General features: G+C 47.9%; 4 protein-coding genes across 4 annotated transcripts; 1 reads left to right on the top strand and 3 right to left on the bottom strand.

Moving 5' to 3' along the window:
- Nucleotides 1-578: 578 nt before the first annotated feature.
- Nucleotides 579-3,261, bottom strand: CGCA056_v009363 (uncharacterized protein; the record flags this gene model as incomplete). The annotated part of the gene is made up of 2 exons (XM_037324610.1): nt 579-2,530; nt 2,802-3,261. 2 exons carry the CDS (start codon nt 3,259-3,261, stop codon nt 579-581), a joined length of 2,412 nt encoding a protein of 803 aa, XP_037176252.1.
- Nucleotides 3,262-3,321: 60 nt separating this feature from the next.
- Nucleotides 3,322-3,849, bottom strand: CGCA056_v009362 (uncharacterized protein; the record flags this gene model as incomplete). Its single annotated transcript, XM_037324609.1, has 2 exons — nt 3,322-3,397; nt 3,458-3,849. 2 exons carry the CDS (start codon nt 3,847-3,849, stop codon nt 3,322-3,324), a joined length of 468 nt encoding a protein of 155 aa, XP_037177318.1.
- Nucleotides 3,850-6,713: 2,864 nt separating this feature from the next.
- CGCA056_v009361 (uncharacterized protein) lies at nt 6,714-7,850 on the bottom strand (the record flags this gene model as incomplete). Its single annotated transcript, XM_037324608.1, has 2 exons — nt 6,714-7,527; nt 7,600-7,850. 2 exons carry the CDS (start codon nt 7,848-7,850, stop codon nt 6,714-6,716), a joined length of 1,065 nt encoding a protein of 354 aa, XP_037176250.1.
- Nucleotides 7,851-8,602: 752 nt separating this feature from the next.
- On the top strand, nt 8,603-9,381 carry CGCA056_v009360 (uncharacterized protein; the record flags this gene model as incomplete). The annotated part of the gene is made up of 3 exons (XM_037324607.1): nt 8,603-8,659; nt 8,739-8,768; nt 8,830-9,381. 3 exons carry the CDS (start codon nt 8,603-8,605, stop codon nt 9,379-9,381), a joined length of 639 nt encoding a protein of 212 aa, XP_037176251.1.
- Between the last annotated feature and the right edge of the window lie 4,626 nt (nt 9,382-14,007).

Genomic DNA, 14,007 nt, shown 5'->3' with positions numbered 1-14,007 from the left:
TCCTCCTCTTGCGATGCCAGAAGCTTCACGCGTTCGCCAGCGCAGTCGCCGGTTTTCAATCCCCACCCAAATGCCAGACCCTGTACAGCAACACCAACTCACTGTCGTACCCTGACAAGGAGAGACTGCCCAATCTTATTTCCGGCGATAGCTCGCTCTCTGATGCGCTGCGCGACATCCGGTCCTCGGGACTGATGGTTTTCTTGAAGATACCCCATCTATTCGCTTCGTCGATGGCTTTCGGCGTGGGGATTTCGATCGGGGTGAGCCTGCATTCTGCTGGGGCCCTTGTCCAGATGCTGGACTCCATGGTGTTGTGGCAGATCGCCGTGGTTTATTGCGTTTGAAGGTGTGAAGAGGAACGGCCGAAGCCTAGCGTAGCAGCCGCCGTCCCTTATACCCACGCTGGCGGCATCAAGCTTTTCATCGAAGACCTTGAGAGAAGCCGTCTCCGCAGCCAGCGTGACTCACATCGTGATTTTTCAACCATCTTGGTGGTAGGTTCAGCCGAAGCCTGGCGGTACCCGTTGTGGCCCACTGGCCACTTAATTGGTTCGCATTGAAAATTCCTCCAGGGCTCACCAAATATCATCCATCATGAAGGATGGCTCCGTCATTTGTTGTGAACCCAAGTTCCGATCTGCCAAGCGCTTCATTTCGGGGCCGCCTTGCGGAAATAATTCCAGGAGAAACTTCCCACGCGGCTCGGTAGGAAATCCACCCTCGTACTTCTTGACAAAATGGTACACTAATGAGGCATTCTCAGCTGAGACATCCTCGTCCTCGTCATATCTTCTTGTAGCACAGATGTCCACCCAACCCGCCGATGCCGGCCACCACAGACTGCACCACTCCTCGTCGACTCGAACCCAAATATTTTCGTCGGCTCCGTGCAGAAGGAATAGTTTGATGAAAGACTCGGCAAGATCTGCATCGTCTTCATGACCCAAAATCCTCCTCAACCACATGTGCCAACAGGTCAGAGTCATTTTGTACGTTTCTTTCCATCCGCGTATTACGTGGTTAAATCTGGCGTTGGGCGAAACTCCAGCTTCAAAGTATGCAGCGAGTTCCTGATAAATCCTCGCTTTATACGCTCTTCTTTCCATCTTGTCATGATTTTTGTCTATGTCGAAATAGTCAAATGCACCCTCAAAGTATGTATCAAGAACAACATCCGGGTCGTTGCTCTTCAAGTTTTGTTGGAGTCGGCGAGCGAGTTGCATTCCGCTCAGAGAACAAAGTCCTTTAGAGATGCCTATCTTTGCAGCTAGTAGAACCAACTCACTGTAAGCTGGACGACAAGCCTGGTGCACCGTTCTTGTCAGGCCACCACCCATAAAGCGAGACCACATATGTTCAACGACAGCTCCATGATGTTCCAGAACACGAGCTAGTTCCTCCAAAAACGCCAGGAAACGGACCTCGGACACTTGGTTCAGCATAGAATGGTAGTGGGTGACCAGTGATTCAAAGTCGAAGAGAAAACGCCTCCTCGCATAATGAACGCTTGGACGAAAGATTTTCATTGTTGCGAGAAATGCTTGGAGCTTGAAGTCCACTTCGTTGAAACCCATCGATTCGGCGCGCATTATCGTCTCAATCTGGGGTTGAGCAAGGAACTCGTAAACGGTCTTGTGAACGCATCTGATTCCCTTATGAGATGGGAATTGGTTGTTGATTTTCCTCTCATCCTTATATTTTGCGTTCCTATGCAGATGATTGGCGTTGTCTCCGTCGTTCTTAGCCTCAATAACGTCTTCGTCATCGTCATCGGGGGAATCACTGGTGTAATAATCATCAACGAAGCCATAGACACCATCATCGCTGTCGTTCCTGCTCTTTGCGGGCTCCAAATGAACCTCTTTTTTCGGATATCCTAGTCTAAATTCCAATTTCGAATGCTTCTTTACCGCTTTTATGTCGAGCCCAGCTGGTGAATAACGCGGCTTATCGTCTGTGCTTAGGGTAAATGTCTCCAGCATTCCCATGCACCTTTGATAGACCAATCGGCGAGCACATCCTAGCCTCTCGTTTAAAACAGTTTGATGCATCGGTTGAATCAGAAGCTTCAGTGAAAAGTGTTGATCGTGTTCGTAGTCGTTGAGAAACGAATAGGAGATCAATAGCCACGGAGGGTGGTGATCGTCTGGTTCCCTCTTGCAATGGAAGACAGTCAAAAGTGATCGCATTGCCCTCATTCTGTCGAGATTGCTGTGGCTTTCAGTTCCCATGGAGTCGAATATTGATTGGTACAGATCTTCGAGTTCGTTCGGGAGGGCGTCAACTCTCTTCTGAGTATCTTCTAATTGGTCTCCAGAAAGAATGCTCCATTTCAGCCGTCGAAGCACGATCTTGACCCACAAGAACGATCCCTCGGCCTTTTCTGTGATGTGTTTTACCAGTTCCAGTATCTTGGGGCTTTTTTCCGAATAACCCAAAAACTCCTCGTTTTCTAGTAGTTCTTGCTCAATGCAGCTGCTGATGTTGTGAGTTGTGATGTCTTGAAGCCGGATCTTTGGATAACTGGCTAGCTGTTGTGTGAATACCTCCCATTCCCGACTTGATACACAGAGCTTGAAACTCTCTCCATAATTCCTGGCCCATTCCAGAAGTATTTTTCATCAGATGGTCATGGTCTCCGTCGAGCTCATCAAGGCTGTCGATGAAAAACGCAAGTTTGTGCGAAGTTAAAAAGTTGGTTTGGTCGAGAAGCAATTTCAGAGCCACGTCTACGTCTGAAGAACGGACTTGCAGCGGTCGTTCCTCCATGATAGACTGATAGTGTTTCGGAAACATACTCTGTATTAGTGTCGGCACTTCTTCCAAAACCGAAAACAGCAGTGTACGGCGCATGCCATCAAGTGACTTTTGCATATCCGTTCCGAGCTGCCAGAAGAAGAAATTCGCCATCAACAAGGCCCTTTCACCCGCCCAAGCACGTAGATGCCTTTTCATCTTTGAGCTTTGGCAAAGATATCTCATAAGGGTGGATTTGCCTGATCCTGGCTTCCCAGAGATGTAGAAGATGCCGTGCCCGTGGAGAGACCAGATCACAAGCTGCTGACGCGCCTCTGAACCGAAGAATTCGTTCTCTTGAAGGGGCGAATCAGGGTCCAGAATCCAAGCAAAGGAGCTCTCGTGTGCCTTTTCGACCTCTTCAAATCTGTTTCTCATGCCATCAACCCGCAGCTCGTCCAGAATCTGCTTCTGCGCGTACTTCACAATACACGTTTTGAAGTCGCTGGAAACGTTGCGCATGACTCCAAGGAATCCAAGGTTATATATATCTCCAGCTCCATCCGACGGCGTAATTCTGTGCTAAAGGGCCTCTAGGTCTGCCCTTAGGCTGTACTCTAGGTTGCCTCTGTGGCGAAGAAGGCGTTTCAGACCGTGTCTGTGTAAATCTGTCAGCACAATGTTCTCAGGTCACTTTTTGCAAGTCTTACTAACTTACCTCATTACTTTTGTTATTCGATGATAAATTTTTGACCGCCAATCTTTCAATTCGTCGATCAAACTCTGTTTTGCCTCCTTTCCTAGGACATATTTGGCCGAGTTGAATCCATCCAATAGCGAGAGGAGCCGCACTGTGAGATCGTGGTATTTATCTACGCGAGTGAGCAGCTTGGCCTCGTGACCATCCCTTGCGAATTCCGGCCCGCTCAGATGAACGGCATTGATCTGTTCGTCGAGCAACTTGATGCGGCGCTCCAAGTCGACGTCGGCCTTCGTCGTAGTGGAGCCTGAATTCCCGAATCTCCGGGCGACTGTGATGTTCTCGGCGGCCAAGTCGAGGAAGTCGGCGACGGCGCTAACGAAGCCGATGATTTCAACCGACGTCATCATTTTGTCTTGCTTCTGATGACACCTGACAATGGTGTGTCTCGAGGAGGGTTTCTGTGATGTAGTCGCAGACCTGGTGAAGGTCTGGTAGGAGCCAGTCTCGATCCGTGATTAGCATTGAGTCACACCGGAAAGGGCTTCCGGCAGCGTGAGGACTGGAGTCACAGCGACGGACGTCTTATGGCATCGGATCTTACCAGGGCGATCAATCGGCAGCAGAAAATGGTCTCGGACTCCTGCTTGCCGGATGAGCAGAAACGCAACGGTTCGAATTGCTTGCGTCAATAATGAGGGGTTGAGAAGAAGATGGAGATGGACGGGTTGTGTGAGGTTGAGAAATCCTTCGCACCTGCTGTTGGCACAGCCGAGTCATCTTGAGCGGCACAGTCGATGTTGGTTGGAGAGGGGTGGTGGATGCCAGCCAATGACAACGCAAGGCGGACTGGGGACACTTGAATGCACCTCTCCTGCCGTTGTTGGCCGCCAAGACAAGACCTGCCAGCAGCCAAGTGAAGCATTTTCATTTTGGACTCGCCAAGGCGTTGGGAACGTCGTTTTACGCCTATGGCATCACCTCAACCAATGCCAGGGGGGTATCATAACATCTGGTTTCTGGAGTGAGTTCATTCTTTCCTGAGCATCTGCATTGACTGTCTCACCACTAAAAGCCTACATGTATAAGCAAAAACTAGTTGTATTCGTACCAGAAAAGCTTTCTTTACAATTTTGAGCTCAAAGCTTACTGCGTATGATTCCGTCAACTGAATCCAGAAGCCGACCCTCAATATTGTCAGATATCTGGCTTGTCTGATTGGTACACAGCACTGGTAATGGCGGGATCTCGCTCAACAACAAGCCTTTCTTTGGATAGTCGCATATTAGGAGCAAATTGTTCTTAGTATGGTCGTCTCGCATGAGAGAGGTATTTACACTGGAAATTAGATCTGGAAAATAGATCACACATATTGCTGCACTAACTGATTAGCTTCTCATGGAATCATGGTGAAAGGATGATAACGTTGGCCTGTTAAACATGGTTGAGGTTACTCTTAGACCTGTGTTCATCATACGTATCCTTTCCATTTTCTTCTCTAGCCAATTCTCTGGTTTCTATGGTTAGCAAGATCTTGCGCCCAAAGGCGCATAAAAATGTTCAAATGCCTCAAACAAGCACTCTCAGGCGAACCTGAACTATTCCAGGTACGTACTGAGCTTGCTGCCTGGGCGCTAGCAGCCAATGCCAGGGGTCCCCAGCTGTTCGCCTCTTGCATCTTCGGTTTAGTCTCCTGGTTTTCGCGATCGTTCACGCGTTCGCCTTCATACAATCGAGGAATAGGGCCCAATTACATTGATAGTCGTGCAATTCTCGTTGGAATACTGCCTAGGCATTCGCAGGCTACCAGCCGCGCTAGGTATGTGATCATCACTAGTTCAGCAACATGAGTCAAGAGAAAGCCGACCACTTGTACTTAAGGGACGTGCTTCGTCTGCTGAACAGGTGTCTGATCTAAACTGTCAATTTCATGCATTTGTTTTATTTGTCTCAGCCTTCTAATTTTACCACCAAACTTCTATCTCTATCTATCTCTTTGTTCTTTTTCGCACTCGCTCATCATGTCCGACAACCCAGGTGCTTCCTGTGCCTCATGTGGCGCGGCGAACCCAGCTGCACCCCCTGTGTTTCCCAACGACCCTTTGCACCAAGCGGCTTTTGGCGATGATATTGAAAGCCTGCAAGGGATCATATCTGCAGGGGCTGATCTATCCGCCGTTGTGACCGCGAGAGGCTGGACAGCGCTTCATCTTGCGGTTCAATCGGGAGGTGAAGGGACCGTGACAGCCCTGCTGCAAGCCCACGCCAATCCATCTGCGGCAACGAGCGATGGAGTAACACCTTTGCATAATGCTGCTACTGGCGGAAGAGTAGCAGCAACCAAGTTGCTTCTGGACGCCGGAGCCGACATCAACGCACGCAACATCGACAACGAGACACCCTTACATGTGGTGGCCTTGTTTGGAAATATGCAAATAGCAAAGCTACTGGTGGAGTCGGGCGCAGACGTATCAGCCAAAGACTGTTACGGAAACACACCCCTGCATATAGCTGCTTCGCACGAGCTTCTGGACATTATTCAGGTCCTTCTGGATGCTGTTGCTGACATGAAAGCGATCAACAACAACGGAAACACTGTGTTGCATCATGCTCTATCCGATTCCCCAGCTGCAACAAGATTCCTCATTCAGGCGGGAGCGGTCGGTACAACACTTTTGCATCTGCCAAGAAATTCCGAAGGGCTGTTCGACGTTCTTCTAGAGTGCGGTGGTGATCTGGAGGCGGTAAACGACGATGGAGCAACTCCACTACATGAGCCCGCGGCGTACAGCACTGCGCAACACTTGCAAAGGCTTGTTACAGCTGGTGCTAATGTGAGCGCCACGACCAAAAAGGGAGAAACGGCTCTACATCTAACTGCGGGGGACCCGGATGCCCCATATTTGGGCGAGGATGGAGAATCAGAGGCAAAAGCGAGATTGCTGGTGGCTGCTGGGGTTAATTTGAACGCAAGGACAATCTCGGGGGAGACAGCTTTAGATCGTGCATTGACGTGCAATCGCTATGGGGTTGCAGGCTTCATTCGTGTGACGATGTCTCAAGAGCGTGAAGAGAACTGAGTCGCCCCATCGACATTCACACTTAGTCTATGGTTCACGAGGTGTAGAATAAGCAAGTCACATTGGAAGCATCAAAAGCTTTGAAGGCATGCAATATTCCTTTTCTCATGAACTGAAGTATTCTATAAAACTGCAACGCCCAATTACAACGCCCTCTTGGACTCCTTATTCTCCTCGAATACATGCGGAAGACTTCAAGGGGTTGGTGTGTAGGTAGCGTCTGCTGGCAAGCTGGAAGAGGCAATCTCCGGGCCGTCTTCAATCAGATCATCATCGCCGGTATCAGTTGTTGAAGGAGTCGGTGGGTTCGAGGTGGTGGGATCGCTTGCGGGCTCCGTTGGATTCGAAGGAGTTGAAGGAGTCGCCTCAGGGGGAGACGACGACGCGGGCTCCTCGGGCTGAGTAGGAGGCGTCGTCGGCGTCGGGACATCCGCCGCGTTGCAGTTGTCAGCCTCGGGGGCCAAGCCAGTATAAAAGTTGGCGTTGAAAGCAGCGTCAAGGGAGGCTTGGATGTTGTTGTCGGTAAAAGGGCATCGGGCATGTTCGTACACGATGCCGTTAAACTGCTCTGAGGCCGGCTGAGACAGCTTTTTCCAGCTGATCATTGGGGGGTTGAGGGCGTAATCGGCGCCGTCTTTAGAAGGAAACACATTCATCTGGCCGTCATATCCGACGATGGGGTGGGTGTTGCCAGGACCGGAACCGCTGTCTCCAGAGCTGTAAAGCGTCTGACCACTAACTGACGTATCGTAGGTTTCTTTGCCAGTAGAGTAGCTAACTCCAACGACGCGGTAGTCGTCCGCCGTTGGGTCACACTTGTCCGAGTGGACCCAGACGACGATGGTCAGGTAATAGTGCTTGTGGTCTTCGGCGTTCTGGATCTTGGGCAGATACCAAGAATACAAGATACCGGTCCGACCGTTGGAAGTTCCAACTCTGGCGTAAAGCTGACCCTTGGTGCTATCGCGGCAATCGCCGCCGCTCTTTCCCGTGGGCTTCAATCCCTTGCTAGATTGGCAGAGAGGTCAGTCACAACATCTATTGTTATGTATAAAGAGAAACATCATGTTGCGCACGTACTTGTGGAAGCCGTCCTTGTCAACAGCGGCATATGAGAAGCAACCACTCCCATCGTTCAGACCTGGCTTAAACCGCAATTCGATCTCCCCCTCGATGCCGTCTGCAGCTTGTTGTTGAAAGGCAGTAACCTGATCGTGATCCTTCCATTTGCCGCCCACGGCAACATCTTCACCGCGGCCATAGAGAACGCGACTAGAGGCGAGGGAGGTTAATCCCAGCAAAATGAGTGACGAGAATGAGTGACGCAACATTGTTGCCGAAACAGTAAAGAATGACTAGAAGGAAGACAGTGAACGACAGAACCGAGAAGTTTGGGATGCAATGAGCCAGAGTCTGAATTTTGGGGCCACAACGAAAGACTATATACATCAGATTACCAGAAGTCGGACAGGCCAGCCCCTGTGATAGTATCACTTAGACACATTAAATTCATAAACAGCAACATAACGCCATATTGTCTGCAGGGCGTTATCCTGCTAATCCCGCGTTTTCCGCAAGGCTGATCCATTATTAGTGCTCTCGACCTTCGTTGACACTATCTTAAGAAACCTGGTGTTTGATCGACAACAAGTTAGATTGAGTTGAACACTCTGAGCCCGCTCGGTTCATCCGAATCACAAAGCTAAACTGATTAGATTCTTTATCCTCCTATGCAGCCCCACAATGTACCCAAAAGTTTTGGTGCAGACGGGATGCGAGTCAGCTGCATAAAGTGGCTTGGTCCCTGATCAGACGGGTGACCTGTGGGTCGGCCAAGGCTGCACAACTAATTGCATGAACTTACATGAGTCGGCGACGCCGTATGCTATACGACTCTCTCGGAATTGCAAAAGACACTGTATAATAAAAGTCAACACGGTCGTTGCCGTCACCGGCATCCAACACCTTATTTTTCAATCAACTTACTCTCTTTCAGTTTTTGCAATTAGCCTGTGCGCAGTTGCCGTGTTTGTTTGAACACTTTCATTCTTTCCGTTTTTGGACCTTCAATCGCTTTTAAAAGATGTTTTCCCATCGTTTTTCAACTTTTCTGTTCCTTCTGTTGTCTTTGGCCAACCTTGTAAGTCCCCGAGACTTCAAGATCTCATAGTTTGAGTTGTTGCTTTTGGTGTGAATGATTCACTGACATCTGTGGATAGATATCTGCAGTGCCTGTTCGACCTTTTGCTGTAAGTATTTTCAATATTCGTTGTACTTTGATGTAGATTCGGGCAGCTGACACCACTTTAGGGAAACTCAGCATACGCTGTCGACGCTGAAGAGAACAAAGAAGAGGGGCGATGGGGCTTCAGTGTGTACGCAGATGGTTACACAACCAAGGACACAAATGGCAATGTATTGCCCGTTGATACCCTCATGGTCAACACGGTGTCCAAACGCCTGACCGTCATGAAGGCAATGAACGGAGACGACAAGACGGACCCTCGACTGAAAATGCGCCAGGTTCTCAAGGCGTGCTGGGAGATGACTGGTCTCAAGCCTTCCGAGCTGAAGACCGTGATGGGATGGAAAATCAGCAACACCAACATGCAAGAAGCCCTAGCCTCGTGCCGTACCGATTTGAAGCTCAAAACGACGGATTCATTCACGGTCACCAGCACTGAAACGGAACCTGAGCGCAAGAAATGTTGGGAGACTGTTGGCAAGACCATCTTCTCGTCGGCTATTCAAGGTGCCATTAGGGACTTCGATATCAACAAGGAGCTTCTTGAGCTTGAGGTAGACCATGGGGACGGATGGGATCATCTTTACTACCGTTTCTCGGCACCAGATGAACAGTGAGATCATTGGTAGATTCTTTTCGTAAATGAGCAGTAGTCAAACAGGGACCTTTTGCAGTCATTCATTCCGTGACTTTGTCCATGCCCAGATTGGAAGCAAATCGTTCCCAGCAACTCATCATCACCCTCAGCTTGCTTGATCGGCAGGTTGAGACGCGACGCTTCTAATAGTCTTGTAAGCACACAATGCCGCCTCGAGAGACCCCGCTAGGAACTCGATGTGGCCTTACAGTAATCCGGGCGTTGGCGTATGCAGGCATCAACAGCAGACTGCAGTCGAGTGGCGTTCAAGCACAATGAAACTGCTTCGTTTCATCCAACCAAATTCTTCAGCCCAAGTAAGTGACTTTCGTTGCATACAACAATGATCAAACATTGCTGTGTATTTGTGCGGAACGGATTGACCCCACGTCGCTGACTCCATTCTTGTTACTGCTTTCGGACAACAGCCCCCGAATCTGACTACTCTCTATTACAGATACAATCCTCGCCGTCAGCGGGGAAAGAATTCGCCCGTCTGATGCTTGCATGTTTGCGCAGTGACATGAGTAGGCCATATTTCAGCTTTGCACATCCTACACCAAACCGGAAAGTGTGAATGTCCTTGTAGTCTTGGCAATGGAAACTGGCTGAAAGATCTCGGACCCTACACATCTGTTGAGAGCATGAAGAAACTATAGCTTTATGTGTCTAAGACAGATGAGTATGCAATGGCGAGTGGGGAAACGGGGCATGGTAGAGGTCGCCTTTAGCAAACACCTGGTTTGGAGACATAATAGTCGTGAGATCAAGTACTCCGTGTGTAAGCGATAGAACATGACTTTTGCCAACCACAATAGACATCAGCAATGTGATTGCATGTTTTTATATTTCGTACTCGCACTGTTGTCTTGTCACTGAGGTCAAGTATCCTTTTCCAAATGGCCTGCTGTCATCATCAAGAATGGCTGTGGTGCGGATACCGACATCACTTTGAATGTGACGAGTGGACCCCACAGCAGCAAACCAAGACGTATTGGGACCTCAAGTTCCTTTCAATTCATTGGGAAGGCACCGAGATTCACTAGAAGAAATTCTGGAAGTCCACTCCATCGAGCTGAAAAGCCATCGGGTAGGGTAGGAAGGGAGGGGTGGGGGCGGTTCGACAGTGACCATAAATACGAAGCTGGCCGGTTAATGACGTTTCTCTTAGTTTCGAGGGCTTACCTGCCCCACGTCGTCAAATAATTTCAAAGAAACACTCCGAGGAAGAAATCTTCCCACTCTCATCATGTCTCCTCTCATTGGCCCTCCTCACAACACCCTGGTCGTTCGCCCGCACATCGCTATCACCCCTTAAGAGCGTGAGGAAGTCTTACGCCCCGTCGTATACAATGTCTTTGTCTTCCCCGCAGCCCTCCTCACCTGCGATCATCTCTCTGATTCGGGTACCTCGGCCATGACTGATATCCAGTGGGCAGCGATGCTCAGGGGTGATGAGAGTTATGGCCGCAACTCAGGCTACTACTGCCTGCTTGAGGATTTCCGCGATGTCATCGAGCGTGGTGAAGATCGTCGATCTGTCTTCAAGTATGTCTATGCCGGCACAGCTGACACCACTTTCTACCGCGAGGTATTCCTTAAGGAGATCTGTGGCGGATTCGTGAATGGCGGCCTTCTCCAGCTGATCCGTCCGACCTTTTCATTTTGCCCCAGGGGCGGTGTGCCGAAGCATTACTCTTCTCTACCTTGAGCGGCGTACTGCGAAAATCGACACCGACACGGTGGCATGAGTGGTCGCGATGTTATGGCGGCAGCTGTCGGACTCTACGAAGTCACCAAGGAAACGTACCTGGCTGACCGGATCGGCCAAGTCAAGAGGTTCGCTGAGAGCTTGGTCGTCGAAGGTATTCCTGTCCTCTTGCCACCGGGCGGCCATGCCATGTATCTCGATATGGATGGCTTCTTTGCCGACTGTGGGAGGTCTTACGGCGAATTCGCCTCCGTCGGTTTCACCTTGGAGCTGCTCAAAGACTATGGCATCCGGGCATATGAAGCCGGTCCTTTTGGTTGGGAGTGGGACAAGAAAGGAGCCATTGCGCAAGACAGAGACAATATTCCCAATCTGGTCCGGTGTGCCGTCCCGCGGTACGTAATGTCGGATAGGCACATCAAATACACCATTGCCGCCATATCGCAGCTCCACCAGAAGCGCCATAAGATCCCTGGAGTAAGGATCACCCGAGGCAAGGAGCTAAGGATAAGAGTGTTCCAAAGCGGGTTGCAACCTATTCCCGTTCTCTCGGGTTTGATCTCTCCGACCGAAGTTGGAACTTTCAAGAGCGAGGCCTCGCATGACATCAAAAAGCTTTGTGGTGCTCTGCATCTAGATGATCAAGCTTTGAAAATGTTCCAGCATGCTTTTGATGTATCCATGCAGGGCTGGAGTCATCTGTCAGCATCTGAGCCACCTTTTGGGTGGAAGTCGGATGCCAGCCTTAATCTTTGTCCATTCGAGTACTCCGTTGCCATCAAGAAGACGACCGGGAAAGCTCAGCTATGCTTTCTCATAGAAAGTCAGGCAGGTGAGGCAACCCTTGAGACCCACCAACGAAGCGCTTTGCAACTAAATGATGAAATACAACGCGTATACCCGAATGCAGTCTCTCTGGATCGTTTCAACGGCATTAAAGATCCCCTCTTTCCCTCGGGGGCGGAAGCACAAGGAACCTTTGCAGGGTGGCACACCTTTGTTGCTGAAGACGGCCCTCGTCCGGAATGGAAGATCTACCAGAACGCCAATGCTCAGGGAGAATCCCGGGCCCCAGCAGTTGTCCACGAAGCCCTCAATAAACTTTGCATGCCACAAGCTTGGACTCTTCTTGAGAAGATCTGACTGCCATGCAACAAGCTCATGTATCTTTCATTGGATCTGTGCCCTGGCTCTCAAGCCCGAGTCAAGATTTACGTGCAGCATTGCGGCGCGACGGCCGCGGATCTATCGCAGGCGGCCTCCATCGTTGCCCCCGACATTTTTAGTGCCTCTGATCTCGAAATACTCCATTTCTATACCGTTCTGAGTGGTGGCTCTGAGGGGCCATACAAGGGCAAGGGGTCGATGACTTGCTTCAGCTTCACTGCGGACGGTGAGGATGTGAAGTCAGAGGTGACAGTGTATTTCCCTGTTCACGACTACGCCTCTGATTATGCTGAGATTCGTAAGCGGATAGAGACCTACTTGGGGAGTGCTGATGAGAAAGTTCTGAAGACCTATCAGAGAGCACTTGATGCCGTTGCTCATCGGCCTCTCCAGGATGGCCGGGGAATTCATGCATGGGTCGGGTTGCAGATGACGAGAAGCCGGGGGTCTGTATTGACCTTCTATCTGGCTTCTGAGATGTTTAGCGTGTTGCCAAAGGGGCTATAAAAGTGCTTTGATGGCGGCATCCTAACGATCATGGGTTGATTTACTAGCCATGAGATGCTAGCCATGAGATGCTAGCCATGAGATGCTAGCCATGAGATGCTACTCAGTAACTTCTGTCACCTTGCGAGCTTGAAAGAGAGAATGGTCAGTAATGGATTAGTAATCTTTGTCATACTATCACAGTCATTTTTGTTGAGTTTTATATTTGTTATCATCTCCGTCGGTGTTTTCGGTGTTTGTCCTTCATTGTTCTGTGTGAGACAGTGTCGATCGGGGTTGGGGTGCTCTTTGCAGCGCTACTCGTCAATTAGGCCTAATCAATTAAATTAATTAATTAGCTAATCAAATAGAGGCTTTTTAGGGAATTAATTAAATAAATCTATAGTACCTTTAATTAACTATTTTAATTAAGCTAATATTATCTAGATTAAATATAATCTAAGTTCTAGACTAATTAGAATTTTTAAAAATATGTATTAAAAAGTTAAAAAAACTAACTTAAATTTTTTTTCTACCTATTTAAAGTTATAACTCTCTAAACGTTTATAGTGAGATTAATAACTCAAGCTAGTTTTAAACTAATATCTTTATAATTCCTTATATAATAGATTTACTACTAGCTTATTAAGTCTTATTATAATATATCTCTAAAACAAAAAGTAAATAGTTATAGATATTTAGTAGTACTTTTAGGTTAATAAGTGCTAAAATAGGGCTAAGTATTTTTTAGTAATATTAGCTTTACTATTAAAAAGTACTAGAAGTACTAGAAACGCACTTTTTATTATCCTACTTAATTAATATATTTTAGACTCTTTATTAAGGCTTAAAAAACACCTATTTTTAACCTTTTTACTAGCTTTTAAAAAAATAAATTTTTAATATTACTATTAACGCTACTATTACGCTTAATTTTATACCTCTAAGCTTTTCTTCTATATACCTCTAAACGCCTTTTTTAATACTTTATCTATTATTAGAATACCTCTATTAGCATGTAATTAATATGTTAATTACTTTATTAGTTATAAAGCGTCTTTTAAGAGATTACTATTTAGATTTATATATTTTTAACTATGAGTAATATATTAAATATTAATCTAAATAGATATACTATTCTTAAAACCTTACTTCACGTTATTTATAAAAGCTAATATTATATTAATATTAATATTATCTTAAAGAAAAATAGCTAAAGCTAAACCTCTTAAATTAAAAGAA

This window comes from Colletotrichum aenigma (genome assembly GCF_013390185.1).
Source record: "Colletotrichum aenigma strain Cg56 chromosome Unknown KSG_Cg56_contig06, whole genome shotgun sequence".
NCBI classification, from domain to species: Eukaryota; Fungi; Ascomycota; class Sordariomycetes; order Glomerellales; family Glomerellaceae; genus Colletotrichum; species Colletotrichum aenigma.
Note: the sequence above shows the minus strand (reverse complement) of the source record. Positions and strands in the feature narration are given on the sequence as shown.